We start from the raw sequence: 24,421 nt of genomic DNA on the forward strand, positions 1-24,421 counted from the left end.
TGAGTATTGAGAAGCGTGTTATACATGCTTGTCTAATGTTGTCCAGATGTCAATGAAGATGCCGATATTTTTAACAATAGAGAAACTATTCACATTTATGATACATTAGATATTTTTTTCTGAGATGACCTAAAATGACACTTTTGGCCTTATTATCATTTAATTTTATTGCGTTTCTTGTCGTTCAATATTTGACATCAGGTGCTTATTTTTCGATGGATTCTATCATTTGGCTTAGTTCATTTTTTCGCATGCCATATCTAAATAAATATGTATCAGTCTATAACGACCACCCAAGATCAACGGCCAACCACCCACTATTGACACAAAAGTAAGGAAGAGGAGGAGAAAAGGAGGAATAAAGACAAAATTTAACAAACGGCCTTTTCCTCCATTTTTACCCTGTGTAGTGACAGGTAATGCATGATCATTAAGAATAGAATTGATGAACTGATTTCACTGTGTCGTTATAATAGTGACTATCGTCAAGCCTCCATAATAGCTTTAGCAGAGACTTGGCTCTGTCCTCACATACCATCGTCATGTTTTGAAATTGAACACTATTCACTATTTCGAGGAGATTGGACTAATGTTAATAAACGAACTGGGGGTTGGGTGTGCGCATATATTAACAACAAATGGTGCCACCCCAGTAACAGTCAGATAAAGAAAGTGTATTGTGACGATTATATTAAATTTCTTACTGTTTCGTCACGACCATATTATCTACCCCGTGAATATACTCATGTCATCATCATCAACGTCTACATTCCACCATCATCAGACAATAACACAGCAAAAATTATTTTGAGGAAAGAAATACAGGACATTCAGATTAAGTCACCCGACTCCGTATTGATGGTCACTGGTGATTTTAACCAATGTAACGATTTCACTCTCCCGGGACTTTATCAATACGTGGACTGCGAGACAAGGGACAAAAAGACATTATATTTATTCCTGTGTAATGTTAAAAATAGTTATAAATGTTTACCCCGTGCCCCATTAGATTTTTCTGACCACTTCATGCTCTTGCTACTCCCCACCTACAGCCCTGTTTTTAAAAGTGTAAAACCAGTAAAGAAAAGTGTACAGATCTGGAACGGAAGTGTGTGTGAAGATTTGCGTGGTTGTTTTGAATGCACTGACTGGAATGTTTTTATCGGATCATGTGATAGTGTGGATGAGCTGAATGACTGTGTGATTGAGTATTTAAAATTCTGTGGACAGCTAGTGAGTTGTAAAAAAGAAATAAGATACTATCCTAACAACAAGCCTTGGATAACAAAAGATCTAAAACTTTTATTGAACCGAAAGAAAACACTCATTACTGGTGGAAACAAAAAAGATCTTAAAACAAAACAAAAAGAGATAAAGAGAGTAATATTTAGTTGTAGAGACAAGCACAAAAATAGTATTGAAAAATGCTCTTCTTCTGGGGATATAAAGGACACGTGGCGGGGGTTAAAACTTTTGTCAACTATAATCCAAAGCCAACGATTATACCAGAAGATATCGAAATTGAAACTCTAAATAAATTTTATTCACGTTTCGACACAGCAAACAAGTTGATATTGAAAATGAAAAACATAAATTAGACAGGGCTTTGGAAGATGAAATGACTATTGAGGTCAGTGAAGAAGAAACGAGATTCGTATTTTCGAAACTAAACTAGAGGAAGGCTGCTGGGCCGGATGGATTGAAAAGAAAATTATTAAAAGAATGTGCCCATCAGCTTTCCCCAATTTATACACATATTTTTTAATGGTCCCTCCAATGCTTTTCGACCCCTGAAATTTTGAAAAACTTCAAAAATTATTCCTGTTCCAAAAAAAAAAGAAAAAATTGAATCAATGAACAATCTCAGACCTGTTGCTTTGACTTCAATAGTCATGAAATCTTTAGAAAAACTTGTTCTTGTTAAAATTAGGAACCAGTTTATGCCATTGAGTGATAGGCATCAATTTGCTTACAAACCAGGACGTGGAGTAGAGGATGCCATTCTGCTGTTTACAAACAACATTTACGGGCATCTAGATCACGCTAAGAGCTATTGCAGATTGCTTTTTGCAGATTTTTCTTCAGCGTTCAATACAATGCAACCTCAGATGGTTGTTTAAAAATTGACTAGTCTGAATTTAAACAAGTATATAATTGCTTGGGTGCTCGAATTTCTTACGCAGAGAGTACAATATGTTCAATTAGGACAAAACATATCTTCCTGTATAACTACAAATATTGGTGCTCCTCAAGGCTGTGTATTGTCCCCTGTATTATTCACAATATACCCGAATGACTGTAGAAGTCAAAACATGAGTGCACATTTAATTAAGTTTGCAGATGACACCGCTCTTCAAGGCCTCATAACAAATATTATTATTATTATTATTATTATATTATTATTATATTATTATTATTATTATTATTATTATTATATTATTATTATTATTATTATTATTATTATTATTATTATTATTATTATTATTATTATTATTATTATTATTTATTATTATTATTATTATTATTATTATTATTATTATTATTATTATATATTATATTATTATTATTATTATTATTATTATTATTATTATTATTATTATTATTATTATTATTATTATTGTTATTATTATTTTTAAATTGTTATTATTATTATTAAATATATATATATATATATATATATATATATATATATATATATATATATATATATATATATATATATATATATATATATATATATATTATTCATTCTTCACACTTGTAACCAGCGGCGTGGCGCCAAGAACCGTGTCAATCTTTAAAGGTATAATAACAGCATACTTTACATAAAATTAAAACTGAGAAAATAAACAACTACGCTTTCTTTTGTCAATAAGCCGAAACATACTGCCATTTTAGTCACTGCGCGAACTACTCGAATCCCGAATTTCGCTGACACTCGCATTGGTGACATCACTGCGCGAATAATCGTCTAGACCAACACTTCTCTCCCCTCTCTTTCACTCATGGGAAGCAAAACATTCAGAACTCCTTTTTACACTCTGTCCATTATTTTCGCTCCAGCTGATAAACTGAGAAACTGAGCCTAATTAACCCATCATTAAATATAACCAAAAAGCCATCCACGCATTCCATGATTTGTGAGCTCCATTGTTAGGCTCGGGGATGATACAATATATACGTCACGATAATATGGTTACGTGGGCCATCCAAATTATTACACCAACTGTCCAAAAAAAAAACGATTATCGTCAAGATTATCGGTAAGCAGCAAAAAGAAACAACATAAAATTTAAAAATACATATTGAAATGCTTTCCCCTCTTTATCTAGTATATTGAATAAACTAATGCAATGCAACGAAGCATTTTGAACGAATTAAGCAACGTATTCCTTACTTGTAATGCCGAGTTGATGACATGTATGAGTGTGTATATTATGTGTGTGTGTGTGTGTGTTTGTGCGTTTATATGTCTGCCGGAGAAAGAAAGCGAAGACGATCAACAGTTATCCCTTGTATGTTGGTGTGTTGTTGAGTAGATATTTAGAAGATCTGAATTTACCTTTGATTTGATTAACACGGTGTTATCATTAATAGTAGTAGTAGTAATAGTAGTAGTAGTAGTAGTAGTAGTAGTAGTAGTAGTAGTAGTAGTAGTAGTAGTAGTAAGTAGTAGTAGTAGTAGTAGTAGTAGTAAGCTTCGCAGTCCGAATGACGCTTGCTTAGAATTGTGTGATTCAGTCATGGTCGATAAGTATAGCTGCTCTCTCCATCTATGTTGTTAATTGTTTCCATTGGTAACGATCCTGGGCCAGAGTTTTGAGGCTGTCAAGATCTTGTTGTGACTTTAGTACGGAGGGCACTGCAGTATTTCTTAGTTCTTCGGGGATTAATTCGGCCTCATCTGAATCCAGAAATTTCTGATACGTAGAGAGGTCCTGTTTCAGGGTAGTTACTATTGATGTTGGAGATCTCCCTACATATTTGTTGCCATGAAGGAAATATTCTGGCATTGCACTTTGGGCTGGGATGTTATCTTCTCGACATAAGATGTTACCAAATAGCCTCCATCGCTGTTCTTTTATTATTGTACTCAGGCGTTGGACCCTGTTTTTTTCATAGAGATCAGTATTTGTAATTGTTTCCGATTACGCGACGTAATTGTTTGCGGTGGTATGAATCGAGACTTTCTAAGTTCTTTGGGTTTTTTTGTGAGGCCCCAGGTTCCACAATTATTTGTCAATATCGGAATAATCAGTGCCTCGTAAATCTGTATTCGTTTATTCTCACTGATTATGTTATTTCTATTCCATAAATGTTGGGGTTGAATGCATTGGTGGCCAGCTGCTTTCGTTTTCTGATGTCTTCATTTTCGTTGATCAAATTGCCTAGTTTACGTACACTTTTCCATTCATTTAAATATTTGTTGATTTTTTAATATTCTGTTTTGGATTGATTCACTTTCAGATTCCATGCTTCTAGGGTAGTTGATATTATTGGCATGTATATTTTCGCTTGATGTTCTGATTCAAAGATTAGGTCTGTATCATCTGCGTATATCAATTTACGAGTGATCTTGTTTATTGGTGGTAATTTTGGTCTTAGATCTTTCATGGCCGATTCGAGGTATATCGTGAATAGAATTGGACTCAAGCTGTCTCCTTGAGGGATCCAATTGAGGTCGATATTGTTGTTAATTCTCTGCCGGATTCAAATTGTAATGTAGTATTTGATAATAGAGATATCTTATGAGCTTCACGTGATCTTTGTCCAAGAATGAGTCAAGGATTGATAACAATTTGGTTCTGCATATAGTGTCGAAAACTGAACTGACATCGATTCCAAGTATGGTAAATTCTTCCTTATATTTCTCCGTTCTGGCTTTCAGCCATCGATGGGCCCATACTATGTCTGCAGTGCTTCTATCTCTTCTAAACCCATTTTGTGAAGGTGAAAGATATTCCTCTACCTTTTCTCTAATTCCGTTGAGTGTGATTTTCTTAGCGTGGATAATAAAACTATTGGTCGCAAATTTACTAAAGGGCCTTTCTTTTTATTGGGTTTGTTTAGCAGAATGAGTTTTCCACTTCCAAGATTGAGAACTTGTTTTGTCTTAAATATCTTATTATACATATCAGCTAGTATGTGCATGCCTTCGTCTTCAAGACAGTTTAGTTCTTATGCTCTAACAGACTTATAATCAAAGATAAATGTAATAAGACCTTATGTAATTATAAAGAAATTATAAACACTATAAGCGTGTACTACATTGAGAAATACAAGGGCATTCAAGACCAATTCAGAGCTTGAAACGCCTATAACGCCCCAAAAAATAAGTGAAGCCATACAAAAGCTCAATAACAACAGATCGCCAGGCCTTGATCGTGTTATCATTAATCGCATTCCACTAATTTCCAGTGTGATTTACTTCGAAGTTTTTGGGGGGCTTTTTTGTTGTTTTTATTTATTAACAATGAATTGCAATGAATCAAATTGACTCTTTTTTCGGTAGACACCAGTAGATGACAATTTAGAATTAAAAAGGCATGGGTCTCACCAGCCAACTAACTAATTTTGAATTATCACGGGTGTGGAAAGATCGAAAACGCTCTTTTTTAGTGAAATGGCATGATAGACATGAATGGCTCTCAGAGATACAGCAATCACTGACGAATCATGGACATCTAAAGGCTATATTGACTTTAATCACTTCCATCAGAGTGCTGAAAAAAAACCATGAAATTAGTGAGACTCATCTTACAAATGCAGTTCGTAATAGAACATTGGCAAGTTTAAATATAGCAACTCAAATTGACTATTCTGTTAGTTTGTCTGTTAACAGACATATTGAAACAGGAGCGGTTGAACTTTTTTTGCAGATTTTTGTCAATTCCCAAAGTTGAACTAGATGCCATAGGTGCAGATTTCATTTAGAAGCATCAAAGGCAATTCATTTCTATGAAAGCCTTTTATCTCTTAAATTTACATATATCACATATTGAGTGAGTGTCTTATCTTGCAAATTCATACCCTTAATTATCTGGGTGGACAAAGAATCCTTTAATTGCAAAGACCTATCCACACCGGAACGGTATCTAAGTGTTGTGGCTTGTTCTTTTCAGAAATTATGTGACTTTCCTCAGTCGTATACGTATAACCCATCGCCCCCCCCCCCCTCTACCAAGTTGGTTCACGTGTGTACTGTCTTCTTAATTGTGTCCACTGTGTTGCAAATCATTTTCTTCTACTGTTTATGGAACTACCATATGCCGTTAACAGGCAACGCCACTGCGTGGACATAATTAGTCGGATGGTGAAAAGGTTTGAACTGAGATATTGCCAAGTTTAGTTAGAAGGTCAATTTTAAAATCAAAAATGAGTTCTTGTCATGAATGATTAAATCAACCCTTTTTGTACATCTTCGGGGAATATATAAGCTTACTTTCAATTCTAAATATTTTTTACATCTAATCAATTTGAAAAAGTATGAACTTTGAGAAAAGTTGCTGGATGCCTTTCCCAGACATCCGATCATGACTTCATGAAAAATCACACGATTTACTTCAAATAAAAATTGTAATGCTTTGGGGAGCATATTCTTTCAGAAAATGTGGGAAAAAATCCAAATCCAAAATGTTCACCTTCGGACTGATTATGTCATGCACTGACACAAATTTAAATAGATAGTGATCATACAAAATTATATTTAATTCATGTTAAGGGTAGAATGAAAATATTGCTGATGGAAGCTCGAAGGAAAAAATAACGATAAGTGTTGAATTATAAGCTTAAAGTTATTAGACGAAGATAGATATTGTGGACGTTTGGAGTTTCCCCTTTATCACAAAACAATAAATATAACACTAAGGACGAATGAGATATGTGTGAATGGCTTGTTAAGGTAAATAACTTAACAGAATGAGGGGACAGGAAATTGAATGCCCCTTTGTAAGGTAGTACGAATTAAAATATGTCAATAAATATTAATAAAAGGTGTGTAATTCATAATTACATCTAAAAAAAGGGGGGAGGGAATTTGTCGTGCAATTTAGAGTGTGGAATCCTTTCTTTTAAAAATATAGCATTGTGGAGAACATTGTGCTTATTTGAGTCAATAAAAAAATGATACGGCGCACAACTCTACTGAAAGATTTGAAAATTAGAAATGTATTTTTTACAGATAGATAAACAGATAACTTGATTTCCTTTTATAATTTAAAGTCAGTTTGAAAGTTCGTTGAGTCACAAAGATATCATAAAATACGTACCGACGACACTAACACTCTCAAAATCAACCAATTTCGTCACTGTAAAAAGTTGTCAGTTTGCGTCATCTATTTATGACATCAAGTATTATTATTACTTCCGTTGTGTTGTTGATTTAGAGGTGATCAGTGTTGTTATGTAGTAGTATGTTCTAATTGCATGTATGTTTGTGTGTGTGCGTGTGTGTGTGTGTGCGTGTGTGTGTGTGTTTGTGTGTCTGCGTTGTGTGTGGTGTTTACATGTGTGTGTGTGTGTGTGTGTGTATTGGCAGTTTTTAGCAAATCGTGGCATTCATAGTGATATTATTCACTTGATCACATGAAGGTATTCGGATTTACACAAATTTTAAACAAGTTTCACCGATTAACAACGTCAACTAATATTACTGCTGATATTACTGTCGTTTTTATGCCATCGATGTGATAATTATGGCCCTGGGAAATATTTAATTAAACGTTGTCGGCAAACTGTCAATTGCATCTGTCTAGCTTCTAGCCCGAACAAACTTGATATTTTTCGCGTCTGCTTCAGATTTTCATTTAACCTCACATAAGTTAGGTAAAAGGGAGACATTCCGAAAGATCCTACATTCCCAGTATTCTTTCAATTTGTATTTTCACCGTAGATCTTTTGTAATGCGTTTATTTATTCAATTTGTCATCATAAAGAAGCATATCAAAAACTCTAGAACAAACCTTGATAGATTTGTGAAAGTTTAAAATTTCCTAATTTGACCATTGTTTTGATTCTCGGCCGCCATTTTAATTTGTGAAGTATTGAAAGGTAGTGCAAAGCAGTCCGAGGGATTTTTTTTTCTATTAGGGTCAGTCATAATGCTAGGGTGTTTATTTTCATATTAGGGTTAGTTAAAGGTAGTCTAGGTTTTACTTTTTCTTGGGGTTAGTTGAGGGAATATTATTTAAGTTGTTTCCCTTTGTAGGAGCTTTCGGAAGGCCTCCCAAGTCAAGCGTGGTAAAGACTTGTGACTTATTGATATTGATATCTACTGACTGATAAACTAAAATCATGCCAATAAAGCATGGCAGCGACGACAAGCACATCGATTAAAGTGTGCATCTAATCGTAATCAAGCTAATCAAGAAAATGATTCAGGCAATATCGAATGAAAATAGTTCTTTCCCCGCGAAATTGCGGACTTTTTACGACTAGAATAAAACGTAGTCTACATTAGAAGACGGTATTGATAAAATGGAATTGGAATAAAGTTTTAGAAACAGTAGGGAGTAGTAGTATAACTGTTATATATATTAATGGTTGCAATGGTTAGGGATACATTTACTTAATAGTCTCATTCCACCCCAAACCATGACTTGTCCATATCCTCTGTTTGGGGATTCCAATACTCAAGAATCGTGAAATCGCTGGTGTGATCATCGGTAACAACGTAATGTACCGTCATTTCTTCCAGTCGCAAAATGTGATTCATCTGACGTCTTGCGATAATCTCATGTTCTCTGTCATCGTGGTTTGCCATTGCGGCCTCAAAATTCGCACTTTTCCGCAATTTCTCGCAAATTTTACAATTTTTCATGAAAAATCTCTATTTTTCACTATTTTTGAACCCCAATGATAAAATTTTGCAAAATTTGAGATTTCAAATGGCAATTTTCCCCGTGCCAGTGTAATGAGATTTTGATGTTTCTTTTTTGGAGGTTTCGGTACTCTTGTTTTGATATAAGCTTGCTGCTTTTAATCATTTTTTTCTGATTTGCACCTGAGTGATTGTTTGATTGCATCTTTAGATCAATGGAATATTCAAGTGGCCTCCGTGAATAAATAAAGTTGTCTAAATCTGAATCTGAATAAGAAAAGTTAACTAAATTTTAAAAATTTGGCAATTTTTACTGCAAAATGTGGCAAAATTTTCTGGGGGTTTTTTGTGGCAAAAATTTCTTCATTTTTTATATCAAAATTTGGGATTTCAAAAGGCAATTTTCCGTGATGCGAGCTAAGTCTGCGACAAACAGTATGTCGACTAATTTGTGTACCTGGAAACGCTCACGCAGTTTCACTCACCGTCCAAAAACGATCCCGTAGATGTAGCGTGCGTAAAAAAACGTCCTCACCTTGAGTTGTTACTCGTGGTCTGCCAGTTCGATCTCGGTCCCTTACCATTTGTGTTATTTCAAATCGATCCACTAACGAATATACAGTTCTCTTGTGATATTGGTCACAAATAGTCCAGCTTGAAGATGACCAATGGCACATGTGCATTGTTCTAAACTAAGTCGTGGCTTCGCGCAGATTAACGGTTGGTCTTTTACATTGTGTTTTCCTACCTTGAAAATGTTTCAAGAAAAAACTGATGGCAAAAAGAATAATCTACACACTTCAGTCCACGGTAAGGAGCAAAAAGGTCGTTTTAGCACATCCGCGACGTGGTGAGCGAATTTCAGGTCAATAACAAAAACACCGACTAAGAAAGGCTAATGGTAAACAACTCAGTGAAAAATAATTGGCTCACTTCAACGACGGTTTTAATGTGTATTCTTTCTATTGATCGCAAGTATTTTATAATATATATATATATATATATATATATATAATATATATATATATATATATTATGTTTGTTTTTTTGTGTGTGTGTGTGTGTCAGAGAACTATTGAATAACATCTAGCAACTAATTTTAAGTAAAGTCTTAATTATACATTTTTTTCTTCCTTTTCAGGACAAATGTACGCCGGTTAAATGTGAATCAGGTAAACTTTTTGTCAATGACAGGGAATTGTGTAAAACAGCTTTAAAAGAAATGGACTCATTTAAGTATTACGGATATTTTATATTCTTGCCGACAAATATGGTACCCATTTCCTTTCTGGACGAGCTTAGCGATAGTCTAAATAATAATTTTTTTTATGAAAAGCAGTTGTGGGAAATGGTGTTTAAACTTGAGACTATGAAGTGTGACAGGATCGATGGCTTTGCTTACTCGAGCAGCTGGTTTCGTTGCAAGTTGGACTACTGTCATCCGATGTATTAAGAGATGACGTAGAAACCAAAATGGTGGATTGGATAAAAAATGTGACTTCACATACTACCTCAATTCATGGAATACAGCTACGCTTGGCGTGCTCTGGGTTGGAGTTGTGCAATTTTTACAGAGAGCATTCGGGATTTGAAGAATGTCGTAAGATAAATATCACAACAAATGGTTATTTAAGTCAACCCTATTCGGAAGGTATCATAATTAGTCCAATTCTAGTCTGTCCATTTGTGTCACTACAACTTATTTCACAACCTGAAGTCATAAACAAAAACTTGGTATTCATGATACAAGTCTTAGATTGGAAAGTAAAAATTACCGGCGTTGATGGTGTATCATTGCAAGATGGCAAATTACAAATGTGTTTGAGTCGTTTCAAAGATATTGTCAGACAGGTAGAGGAAGGGTCTTTACTACCTGTTGAATCTAACTCGGCTAAACATCAATTGAAAGCAGCCATTATTTGTGCTCTGATAATTTGCTTAGTTTTGTCACAACTGTAACATAAACATTTCCAATTAGTACAATGAGACATGTAATTCTCCAATCCCAACTCACATATTATTGTTACACATGACTCGTTACAATAAATTTCTCAAATGCGAAATTTGTAACACATCATTTACACTCCATAGTATTGAAAAACAATCTACCTTATGTGTCCAAATATTGGGTTCCCATATATATCTTCATGCTTGTAGAGTAGGACTATTACAAAGTAATCCTCATTCTTTTCTTGTCTACAAGATTGTTTTCATTGTACCCTTAAACTAGTTACCTGTCGTACTCAGAAAAAATACGTATTTCAAAATTTGACCCAAAAAACTCGTCATTCAAATATCGAGGACCCTCATCTTGGCTAAAACAATCAAACCTGAGATCATTTTTTTCAGTGTAGAGCAGTTGACGGGTTAACAAAGACAGTGCCACAGTGAACTCCAGGTAGTATCATTATTAGATCAAATAGACGTGTCAAATGATTTTTATTTAGGTTAATAAAGCTGATGCCTCTTTTACATTTTATGTAATTTCTATACATTGGTTGTTGGTGACTTTGATCTTATAACAAATGGCTGCTGGTAGGTTCGAATCTGTCGATCTGAGTCCTATTGGGTAACTTTCGGGAGTAAATTTAATCTCAGACATAATTAGTAACGGAATGGTCGACAACTGCTTTGTAACATAATGCAGATTATGTTATATTTAATCATAGCCTTCGCGGCAGTCAGTACAACCATATTAACAGCGCTGTAGTCTTATCAAAATAAGTAGATCCTATGATTTGTCTTGTTGTATTGTTCGTTGCAGTCTATTCTGCGGCTATCTGGTCTTGTGGTATGATGCTCGCCTTCGGACCGGAAGGTCCAGGGTTCGAGTCCTGATCTAAGCGGCGCATAGTTGAGTCATTGGAAAAGGATATTTACTCACATTCTCTCATCATATTAATAATAATAATAATAATAATAATAATAATAATAATAATAATAATAATAATAATAATAATAATAATAATAATAATAATAATAATAATAATGAACTCTTATACGCACAGCACCCTCAACCGTAAGGCTCTTGGCGACTTACATCAACACAAAAAATATTATAGAAAATACATGACATCAAAAAAGAAATATTTTTAAAGATTCCTTGAACACAGCAATGATTTGTACTCCCGGATGCTCTGTAGAAAGGTGTTCCATACAGACGGACCATAATGAAAAAGGACCTTGTTCCCGCCTTTGTACGAATGTATGGGATAGCCAAACGTGTGGTGTCATTGGAGGAACGCAAAGATCGGGTTGTCAAATATTTCTTAAGGACTTCTGTTAGTAGGGAGGGATAGGCAGTGTTTTCCAGACATCGATAAACTATGACGCACGCTTTGCAGTTTGTCCTTTTCTCAACAGGCAGCCAGTGTAATTTGAGAAGCATAGGTGGGGCAGCGTCAAACATTCGCTTCTGAAAGACCAATCTGGCAGCATTGTTTTGAACCATCTGCAGCCGCATGACTTATTTTCTGTTACATCAAACAAAAGAGCATTACATTAATAATCCATATTGGAAAATAGAAGGAAACGACAAGTTTATTGGTTACATCATCAGAAAGGAACTGCCGAATAGATCTATTTTTTTCTCAACAATATTCGTGATTGGATCATTGTCTTCATTTGGTGGCCATCGACAGCTTTGAATCTAATCTAAGAATGCTCCAAGATTTTGACCTAGTCAACAAGATCTATTGACACGCCTCTTCTACTAACAATTTCGTATCGTTTCAAAATCTTGTTACCTACATATATCACCTCTGTTATTTCGTCATTCAGCTTTCGCTTCTTCCTTCCCATCCAATCCCTTGCACCCAGTACATATTTTTCACATGCACTTATGACAGTTTGTAAGTTCTTGGTACATTCCGATCCAAACAACTGGGTGTAATCAACACATCGGTGGTAGGACAGCCAAAGCCCTTTATAATCTTTGAAAGTGATGTAAGTAGATAACAAAGAGCACAGGTCCAAGAACTGAGCCTGCAGGACGCATTCCAAAATAAATTGATCAGACTTCAAATTATTTACAACTACAATTTGTTGTATATCTTATAGATAAGTTTTAAACCAACTGAGTGCCGTACTGGAAATACCGAAAGGTATTTTTAAACGTTTTAACAGTAATTCGTGATTGATAGTGTCAAAAGTTTATGATAAATCAAGAAGAATGAGATTTTCAAAAACCCTTATCGAAAATTTTAAGGTCATTTACAACCCGGACACGAACAATTTCGATCGACTGATTTTCTCTTTAGGCAGATAGAAGGATTTCTTCCATTAAATTTATTTTAAGGTGAGCTAGAAGTCGTTCAAATACCAGTTGTTCGAGAACTGTTGATAAAAAGAGAAGGTTAGGGACAGAAAGATAGTTATTTTAGATTTTCTTTGTCAAGATTAGATTTTTTTTCAATAAAGATTTAACATACGCAATTTTGCAGATATCGGGTACGACACCCAGTTTAAGTGATTTATTAATGATGAAAGTAAAGGATTTTATTAATTCGATCATGCATAATTTTAAAATGAAATGTCGGTTTTAATCGGATCTACCTCGCAGCTTTTCAAAGTAGCCGAGAGAAAGCAGTCTTTGACATCAAAATGAGTACATGGCCGTTAAGAACGGTGTCTCCGTTAAAAAAAAAATCTCATATCGCCTAACAGGCGTCACGTCTAGTGCTACATGCTAAGTATTGCAGTTGACAAGGGACCCCTTGTAAAGTGCTTTGAGCACGTTTAGTGAATACTGCCCTATACAAATGCTCTATTGAATCTTGAATTGATCCTCAGGTAGACCAGCAAGAAGAACATTAATCAGGACGACACAAACGTTTTTTAAATAAGTTTAGAGAGAGGAATTGTTTCATTTTGGCAGATCTTCTTAATTCAAAATTCATTGTTAAAACCATTACCGATTTGTTTCTCCATTGAGAACGCAAATTTTATTTATGCACCAAGATTTTATTATTTTAAATAGCAAAACTGTTGTATCATTTCTTATGATATAGAACAGGTCAACAGAATTTCATCTTACTTATAGAGAAACATACGATCATGTCAGTTTTGTTTTCATTTAGTTTTAGTCCGTTTGGTCCAATACATGTTTTATTGGATGGGCAACAATTTTCAAGTTTGTTAACTCGATTGAAGATCTTTGTTCAGTTGTGTGCCATCAGCATATAAACGGTGGTTTATGTTATGACTGTTTCTAAAAGAAGAAAGAGGTAGTATCATCGCCCTCTTACCTAGCTTGCTATGAGTAGAATACATATAGGGCGAAGAGAATGGGATCATGAGCTGAGCCTTACGGTACATCACGATTTAACATAAAATCGTCAGGAGAGTGTCTATTGGTTACTACTATATAATATCGTCCACTTAAATATAAACGAAATCCATGAGACCTCCGTCAATGCCGAAGTATTATGACAGTCGGCTTCAGAAGACGGAAAGATCAATGTTGTCAAACGTAGCAGAGAAATTCAAGAGTATAAGAATGTAATTAGATAAATAAATTCTAATTCCTTTCATTCATCTACAAAGATATCTTTTTCTTTAGGGTCTATCCCAAAGAAAGACTGGATTGGCGAATGCACAGCAAAGTGAACTAGGGGGGCGGGTGGTTGACTTGCTCAAGGCCACACAGCGGGTCGAGTAGTCGAACTCTGTATATTTTGGTGAGAAGCAAAGACCATATTGCTGAGCCATGCTGCCCCATGAGACAATGTCTAATAAGTTGCCATTTGTTATTCTCAAAAGAGCGAATTTTGTGCTATAGTGTCTTCAATAAGCAGATTAATAGTTTGACTATAAGGTTTTTTTTTCAATTAAATATTCGTTCATTTTAATCAGCACATATTTTTTCCCCACAGATTTCTCAAAACAAAGGTAAATTAGGGACGGGTGGTAATAAGTATTAGAGTAAATCGTCGTATTTGTCATTCGTCGATTATTATGCATTCGATTAATCTTTAATCAAGATCGTAATCGGGACATTCCTTGCATTAATAATAACAATGATGATAAGAAGAAGAAGAAGAAGAAGAAGAAGAAGAAGAAGAAGAAGAAGAAGAAGAAGAAGAAGAAGAAGAAGAAGAAGAAGAAGAATGGACTCTTAACGAAATCGTTCCGATCTAAAACTTTTATTGAACCGAAAGAAAACACTCATTACTGGTGGAAACAAAAAAGATCTTAAAACAAAACAAAAAGAGATAAAGAGAGTAATATTTAGTTGTAGAGACAAGCACAAAAATAGTATTGAAAAATGCTCTTCTTCTGGGGATATAAAGGACACGTGGCGGGGGTTAAAACTTTTGTCAACTATAATCCAAAGCCAACGATTATACCAGAAGATATCGAAATTGAAACTCTAAATAAATTTTATTCACGTTTCGACACAGCAAACAAGTTGATATTGAAAATGAAAAACATAAATTAGACAGGGCTTTGGAAGATGAAATGACTATTGAGGTCAGTGAAGATGAAACGAGATTCGTATTTTCGAAACTAAACTAGAGGAAGGCTGCTGGGCCGGATGGATTGAAAAGAAAATTATTAAAAGAATGTGCCCATCAGCTTTCCCCAATTTATACACATATTTTTTAATGGTCCCTCCAATGCTTTTCGACCCCTAAAATTTTGAAAAACTTCAAAAATTATTCCTGTTCCAAAAAAAAAAAAGAAAAAATTGAATCAATGAACAATCTCAGACCTGTTGCTTTGACTTCAATAGTCATGAAATCTTTAGAAAAACTTGTTCTTGTTAAAATTAGGAACCAGTTTATGCCATTGAGTGATAGTCATCAATTTGCTTACAAACCAGGACGTGGAGTAGAGGATGCCATTCTGCTGTTTACAAACAACATTTACGGGCATCTAGATCACGCTAAGAGCTATTGCAGATTGCTTTTTGCAGATTTTTCTTCAGCGTTCAATACAATGCAACCTCAGATGGTTGTTCAAAAATTGACTAGTCTGAATTTAAACAAGTATATAATTGCTTGGGTGCTCGAATTTCTTACACAGAGAGTACAATATGTTCAATTAGGACAAAACATATCTTCCTGTATAACTACAAATATTGGTGCTCCTCAAGGCTGTGTATTGTCCCCTGTATTATTCACAATATACCCGAATGACTGTAGAAGTCAAAACATGAGTGCACATTTAATAAAGTTTGCAGATGACACCGCTCTTCAAGGCCTCATAACAAATTATTATTATTATTATTATTATTATTATTATTATATTATTATTATTATTATTATTATTATTATTATTATTATTATTATTATTATTATTATTATTATTATTATTATTATTATTATTATTATTATTATTATTATTATTATTATTATTATTATTATTATTATTATTATTATTATTATTATTATTATTATTATTATTATTATTATTATTATTATTATTATTATATTATTATTATTATTATTATTATTATTATTATTATTATCATTATCATTATTATTATTATTGTTATTATTATTATTATTATTATTATTATTGTTATTATTATTATTAAATATATATATATATATATATATATATATATATATATATATATATATATATATACATATATATATAGTGTTCATTCTTCACACTTGTAACCAGCGGCGTGGCGCCAAGAACCGTGTCAATCTTTAAAGGTATAATAACAGCATACTTTACATAAAATTAAAACTGAGAAAATAAACAACTACGCTTTCTTTTGTCAATAAGCCGAAACATACTGCCATTTTAGTCACTGCGCGAACTACTCGAATCCCGAATTTCGCTGACACTCGCATTGGTGACATTGTCATGGTCTCAAGTGAGTAAAGAGCTACTCGACTATGCATAAAGATCTATGTAGAATGAGGCCCCAGAATTTACTAGTTACTATAAATGAAAAACAATTAACGATTTGTTTACAATGAAATAAAAATATGATGAAATTTAATTAAAAGAGATAAACAGTGATCGTGGGAGTTACAAATAGAGATATGAATATTTTACGTAACTTATGATAATATGTCAGGTTCATAAGTTTACGTTTCCAGGCAGTTGATGGGCTTGGATGATCTATTCCTCTGATAACAGGATTGGACTCGTAAAATTCCGCTTCCAGGCAATTGGAAAGAGGTTATAGTGTAGTACAGCGGGCTTGGGTTTGATCCTTGAAGATTATACAATCAAAGTTAAAAGCTCCGGCGTCTTAATGGTGTAGATATAATATCTACAAAGTCCCAAAAGATAAAAATCTTCCAGTATATATATAGGAATAGAGCGACTGGCCGTCCGGCATAGATTGTGGAGAGAAAGTGAGTGTAGAGTGTTAGACCTATCAGCTTTTATAATAAGTGGCTACGTGACAGAATGTAGAACGAAAAGTATTCACTAATTAGAAATTAATTCGAGGGAAGGCTATAAAAGGAAAGACGATCTAATATTAGAAGGTAAAGTTTATCTAAGCCTACCGAAATATAACTGGAGTGAGATGAATTCAGTTCTTAATAAAATAAAATTTAATAAGATAATTGTGAACAATCTTTACTGTGACACCCCCCACCCACGTTTAAAATATACTCTTTAACCATTATGGGAAAGATAGATTTTACAAACGGAAGTAAATTTACTATCATGATACTCTAGCATTAATCCATTGTTATGATTTGTGCTACAATTAAATTATTTATTAACTAGACATGGAAATGTTTATATTAACGTAGGTATATGAATGGGCGACAATAATAATGACACTTCTGTCCAAACAATTTTGTTCGGTGACCCATTCTTTGTCAGATTTGTTAGCGGTGTCGCGATGTGCGCGAAGTTGTAAATGTATTTCCTGTAAAAATTTAGGAGCCCAAGTACTTTGCGTACTTCTTTTTTTGTCTTAGGTGGTTGCAATTGTGCGATTTTTGTTTGTTTTTCTGTCTCGGTGTCTGTGTCCCATGACCAACGGTATGACCGAGAAAATCAATTTTGTAAAATGCAATGCTTGTTTTTGACGGTTTTGTTGTTAAAGAATTACGTTTTAATGCTTCAAGCACTAATTCTAAGGTTGTCATGTGATCAGTCCATGAGTTTGAGAAAATACATGCGTCGTCGAAGTATGAGAGTGTAGACGGGATGTCTTTTAATAACATACGCATCATTCTTTGGAATGTCGATGCGGCTGTCGATAATCCAAATGGCATATAGTTAAATTCTAACAATCCTAATGGTGATTGAAATGCTGTGTATTTCTTACATGATTCTTTCAGTGGAATCTGCCAGTAACCTCTAGAAAGATCACATTTTGTCATGTATTTTGCTTGAGATAAGGCAGCAAATAAATTCTCTTGATTTGGTATTGGTTCTGCATCAAACACTGTTGCTTCATTTAATTTGCGAAAGTCGATACATAGCCTTATCGATCCGTCTTTCTTTTTCACTACTACTATTGGTGATGAGTAGGGGCTTGAAGAATATCTAACTATTCCTGTATCTAGCATATCCTTAACTTCCTTTTCAACTTGTTCTCGTGCGTGAAATGGAATAGGATAGTTTTTCACGTTGATAGGGGTAGATGTGGTTAACTTTATGTCGTGTTCCACTAATGTTGTATGTCCGGGTGCGTCTGTAAAGACTGACTGGTACTTTTCTAATAATGACCTGATTTCTCGTTTCTGACATTCGTTTAGTTGAGGATTGATTGTGACGTCATTAATTGTACTATTTTTAGGGTTACCGTGTTGTGGGGTGTGTTGTAGTTCGACATCATCGCTGTGAGTATCGATGATTAATCCTACATTTGCAGCTTCAACATGGTTAAATATTGGTTGTGATAATCTGTCTCTATCGAAATATTTTTTTAGCATGTTTGCATGGAATGTCTTTGTTGTGTTGTTAATTTGAATCTCGTAATTAACACCAGATCGTACTGCTAATACCTTGAATGGTCCTTTCCATGTAGCTAAAAGTTTACTCGAGTCATCGGGTAAGAGTATTAGTACTTTGTCACCAATCTCAAATTTTCTTGACTTGCTTTTGCGATCAGAGTATTCCTTGTATTTCTCTGCTTTTTTAGTGACGGATTCCTGTGCTAGCTTACATGTGTCCTCTATTCTGTCTTTCAGGTTTCTTACATATTCGTAAGCAAACATAATTTCGTTATTGTCCTCCTCATTCCCTTTACAAATGTCGGCTACTATATTGATCGGGCCGCGAGGTGATCGTCCATACATCAACTCAAATGGGGAGTAGCCTGTAGATTCTTGGGGTATTTCTCTATATGCAAATAGGATTGCTGGTAAGTATCTGTCCCAATCATCTGGTTTTTCTGCTGACACTTTTCTTAACATATTCTTTAGAGTGCCATTAAATCTTTCACAAAGACCATTTGCTTGGGGGTGGTAGGGAGTTGTGAATGAGTGTTGGATTCCCATGAGTTTCATGGTTTCATGCATCATATGTGATGTAAATTGGGGTCCATTGTCCGACAGTATCTCATTTGGTATGCCTATTCTGGTAAAAATTGTCATCAATGCTTCAGCTATGTGATCCGATGTAGTTGATTTCAATGCTATCGCTTCTGGCCACCTGGTTGCGTAATCGACTAGTGTTAGTATGTGTGTATGGTTTCTATCTGATTTTGTTAAAGGGCCTATAATGTCAATTGCAACTTTTTGAAAAACTTTTTCAATGACTGGGGTTGTCTCTAATGGCAATCTCGGTATTCTGCCTTTTGCGACTCTTCTTTGGCATGTGTCACACGATTTCACATATTCTCGGACGTCTTTAGTAATTCCAGGCCATGTGAAATTCTCGGATATTCTCTTCAATGTGGAAGAGCTCCCAAGATGTCCAGAAGTTATTGAATCGTGCGCTATTCCAAGGATTTTGTTTCTGTAAATACTCGGCGTGACCAGTTGTTTAGCTATTTTGTTTCTTTTCCTATGTAACCTGAACAGAATATCTTTTTCAATGATGTATTCAACTTTTGATTTCGTCCCTTTGTTTGCGATATTGAAATATGAAGTTAAAGTCGGGTCCTTTTTCTGTTCTTCAATGAACGTGTTCCTGTCAAATTGTTGTGGTTCTAGAGAAATAGTCATTGGCTTCTCTGTTGTCTTAGTCATCTTTCTTGTTTCTGCTAGACAAGCTGTTTCTTGGGTTAATGACCATTCTTTTACATCTGTTGGGTTGTCTTTAAGACCTTTTATATTGCCAACAATAACATCAGCGACGGGGTTGGGAAGTATACAGCATTCCACTATTCCTGTATAGTATGGGGTTTCTATGTACACGTTAGCTGTTTCAAAGGTTTCGACTGTGCCACTGAATGTGATGCATTGTACCGTTTTTCCAGTTTTGTCTTCGTCATTGATCAAAGATGCTTTTATTCCTACTGTACTGCATCCTGTGTCTCTCAATATTTTGCAATCAGTTCCATTAGCTTTGCCTTCACAAAAAAATAGCGATCCTGATTTGTGAGTTTGTGTTAAAAGTGACATACCTTTCACGCAATGCACATTTATATTTTCTCCTGACATTATTCGTGTCTGATTATTTACACTGGTTTGGAGTGATGCATTTGCAGTTTCTTTCGGATATCCCACGATTTTGTAACATTTGTCTGCTGTGTGGCCTTTCATTCCACAATATTGACATTTAATTATAGGTTTGTTGGTTTTCTTATACTCAGTATTATTGTCAGTGCTATTTCTTGTTTTGTTTTGATAGGGTCGGCTATGGTCTCTATTGAACTGTTTGTTCCATGGTTTGTTACTATGATCATCTTGTTTCACTTGCGTGTTCCGAGTGATTGATCGGCTCGTTCTATTTGAGTACTGAACTTTAGGTGTACCTGGACTCTGAGCAGCGGCAGCGTAGTATGGTTCCTTCAATGTTCTGCTAAGGGGTGTCAATGGATGTGCGCTGTTAAAGTTTTCTGCGTAGATTTTTAATTTGTCCAAGTTTTCTGGCTTTCTCTCTTTAAAGAATGCGACTAAATCTGGGTTGCAAGCTTGATAGATTCGATTCTTCAGCGTGAGATAGTAAAGGCCTGCAAAGTCGTCTTGTTTTACGTTTGCCAACTCAAGCCACCGATTTAGAAATTGAGTAATTCGGTTCACGAATGTATTAAAGTCTTCTCCACTTTCCGGTTTTGCAGTGTGAAACCTTTCCTGGTAACCATCTTCCGTTAATCTAAATCTTTTTAGTAGAGCGTCTTTAATTTTACCATAGTCATCTGCATCTTCAGTTGTTAAGGTATAGAAAACTTTTAGCGGTTCTCCGGATAAGCAGTTAATCAAGGCTGTGGCCCATTTGCTTTCTGGCCAACGATAACCTTTAGCCTGAACTTCGAATCGGTGTAAGAAGGATTCTAGACAGTCTGAGCGTTCATCGTATGTTGGCATGCGTGGAAGTTTCACGAAAAATTCATCATATTATTATGTTTTTTCATGACCGGTTTTGTTTTTTCAATTCCAGCATCATTTGGGTCCTTTTGGTTTCTTCTTCTGCTAAAGCTATTTGTCTTTTTAGTTCCCTTTCTTGACTCTTTTCTTCTCGTTCTTTCTTCTCTACGTATTCTTTCTTCGTGTTCTTTTTCTTCTCTACGAATTCTTTCTTCGTGTTCTTTTTCTTCTCTACGAATTCTTTTCTTCATTTTCTTCTCTACGAATTCTTTCTTCGTGTTCTTTTTCTTCTTTACGAATTCTTTCTTCATTTTCTTCTCTACGAATTCTTTCTTCATGTTCTTTTTCTTCTTTACGAATTCTTTCTTCATTTTCTTCTCTACGAATTCTTTCTTCATGTTCTTTTTCTTCTTTACGAATTCTTTCTTCATTTTCTTCTCTACGAATTCTTTCTTCATGTTCTTTTTCTTCTTTTACTTTCTCTTCGCACCATGAAAATATTCTTTCCTGGGGTATTTCTAAGTCCTTTGCGAGACTTAAGTATCTTTTATATGCTTCCATGTTGCAATAAATTAGTTACGATGTTTTATATATATTATATTGACAGGATACTGTTACTGACTGTTTTATTTATTTACACTTACTGGAATGAACTGTTCTATTTTTAGAAATCTCTCTCTCTTATTTCAACTTATTATGTATGTTGAATTTGATGCCTTTTATCGTTATATCTTATAAAGCAATGTGTCAATACAATGCGTAGTTATTATGACTTGTGTCAATAACAATGTGTCAATCGCGTGTACTCTAAACTATGTTACTACGAAAAATGTATCACCAATGTGTGTGACTCGTCGTTAGTTTGTGTACAATTATTCGCAATGACGCTAATATACTAGAGTGTGATAACAATAATAGGATGCTAAAATAATCCCAAGTTATCTATCACTAAATATAACACGACGGCTAGTAGACTCCTTTTATTATTATTTAGTTTTTAAAGACTCACTTTTCAGAACATAATATATAAGTGGTTTTCGGTAACAGTAATATGCCAAAAATGCATTTAAAACAAATCACTATGCAAAACAAATCACGATGTCTATAGTTACTATGTGATGCCCAACTCATGTAAAAGAGAATAATGAAGGATATATTTACCAACTCAGTTCGTGGCTGGGACCTCTCTCTTGTTCAATGGTTGTTCAACAATTGTAATTAGGCATTGAAGAGTGTTTAGCAGTGATGTCTGAAATACAAAACAATAAAATATCGTAAGATTTACAATAGTTCCAAAATGTGTTCACAACACTGAGTGATTGGATGATAGGTGAATGAATCGTTATGGAATGTAAACATATTGAAAACAATTCATGAATGAGGAAAACAACAAAATGAAATGAGTGATATAATAACAAAGTGGACAAGGAATGAATGAATGAATGAAAAACTGAGTGAATAGATGAATGAATGAATGGATAATGTATGAATGAAAGAATGAAGGGAGGAATAAATGTATGAATGATTGGATAAATGAGTGAATAAACGAATGAATGGATGAATGAATGAATGAATGAATAAATGAATGAACAATGAATGAATGAATAATTTATAAATGAATAAATGAATGACGGAATGAATCAATAAAATGCTATTCAATTTGAATGAAAGAATGAATGGATAAATTGCTATTCCATTTAAATGAAGAAATGAAAAGGAAAAAAAAATCAATCCTGTAAATAGGGAGTTCAATTAAAATATGATCAAGTGGGGCAATTAAGAGTTTTACAATTTAAACTTTAAAGTTAGATGAAATAGATATATGTAACTAAATAAATTCAATTCTTTATATGTGTCCCCTCCAAAATGTCATGGTCTCAAGTGAGTAAAGAGCTACTCGACTATGCATAAAGATCTATGTAGAATGAGGCCCCAGAATTTACTAGTTACTATAAATGAAAAACAATTAACGATTTGTTTACAATGAAATAAAAATAATGATGAAATTTAATTAAAAGAGATAAACAGTGATCGTGGCAGTTACAAATAGAGATATGAATATTTTACGTAACTTATGATAATATGTCAGGTTCATAAGTTTACGTTTCCAGGCAGTTGATGGGCTTGGATGATCTATTCCTCTGATAACAGGATTGGACTCGTAAAATTCCGCTTCCAGGCAATTGGAAAGAGGTTATAGTGTAGTACAGCGGGCTTGGGTTTGATCCTTGAAGATTATACAATCAAAGTTAAAAGCTCCGGCGTCTTAATGGTGTAGATATAATATCTACAAAGTCCCAAAAGATAAAAATCTTCCAGTATATATATAGGAATAGAGCGACTGGCCGTCCGGCATAGATTGTGGAGAGAAAGTGAGTGTAGAGTGTTAGACCTATCAGCTTTTATAATAAGTGGCTACGTGACAGAATGTAGAACGAAAAGTATTCACTAATTAGAAATTAATTCGAGGGAAGGCTATAAAAGGAAAGACGATCTAATATTAGAAGGTAAAGTTTATCTAAGCCTACCGAAATATAACTGGAGTGAGATTAATTCAGTTCTTAATAAAATAAAATTTAATAAGATAATTGTGAACAATCTTTACTGTGACAGACATCACTGCGCGAATAATCGTCTAGACCAACACTTCTCTCCCCTCTCTTTCACTCATGGGAAGCAAAACATTCAGAACTCCTTTTTACACACTGTCCATTATTTTCGCTCCAGCTGATAAACTGAGAAACTGAGCCTAATTAACCCATCATTAAATATAACCAAAAAGCCATCCACGCATTCCATGATTTGTGAGCTCCATTGTTAGGCTCGGGGATGATACAATATATACGTCACGATAATATGGTTACGTGGGCCATCCAAATTATTACACCAACTGTCCAAAAAAAAAACGATTATCGTCAAGATTATCGGTAAGCAGCAAAAAGAAACAACATAAAATTTAAAAATACATATTGAAATGCTTTCCCCTCTTTATCTAGTATATTGAATAAACTAATGCAATGCAACGAAGCATTTTGAACGAATTAAGCAACGTATTCCTTACTTGTAATGCCGAGTTGATGACATGTATGAGTGTATATATTATGTGTGTGTGTGTGTGTTTGTGCGTTTATATGTCTGCCGGAGAAAGAAAGCGAAGACGATCAACTGTTATCCCTTGTATGTTGGTGTGTTGTTGAGT

The 24,421-nt window shown here is 34.3% G+C and overlaps 1 protein-coding gene across 1 annotated transcript in view; it reads left to right on the forward strand.

Annotated features, from left to right (window-relative positions):
- The window catches only part of LOC144970366 (uncharacterized), a 51,857-nt gene that overhangs the window by 19,240 nt on the left and 8,196 nt on the right, over window positions 1-24,421 (forward strand). The window contains exon 3 of the mRNA XM_078909927.1: window positions 9,960-9,990. Within this exon, the coding sequence (XP_078766053.1) occupies window positions 9,960-9,990 (31 nt within the window). The remainder of the gene's footprint in view (window positions 1-9,959; window positions 9,991-24,421) is intronic.

The sequence above is a fragment of the Berghia stephanieae genome, chromosome 4 (genome assembly GCF_034508935.2).
Source record: "Berghia stephanieae isolate SIO BIC M18660-M18661 chromosome 4, UCSD_Bste_1.3, whole genome shotgun sequence".
Lineage (NCBI taxonomy): Eukaryota > Metazoa > Mollusca > Gastropoda > Nudibranchia > Aeolidiidae > Berghia > Berghia stephanieae.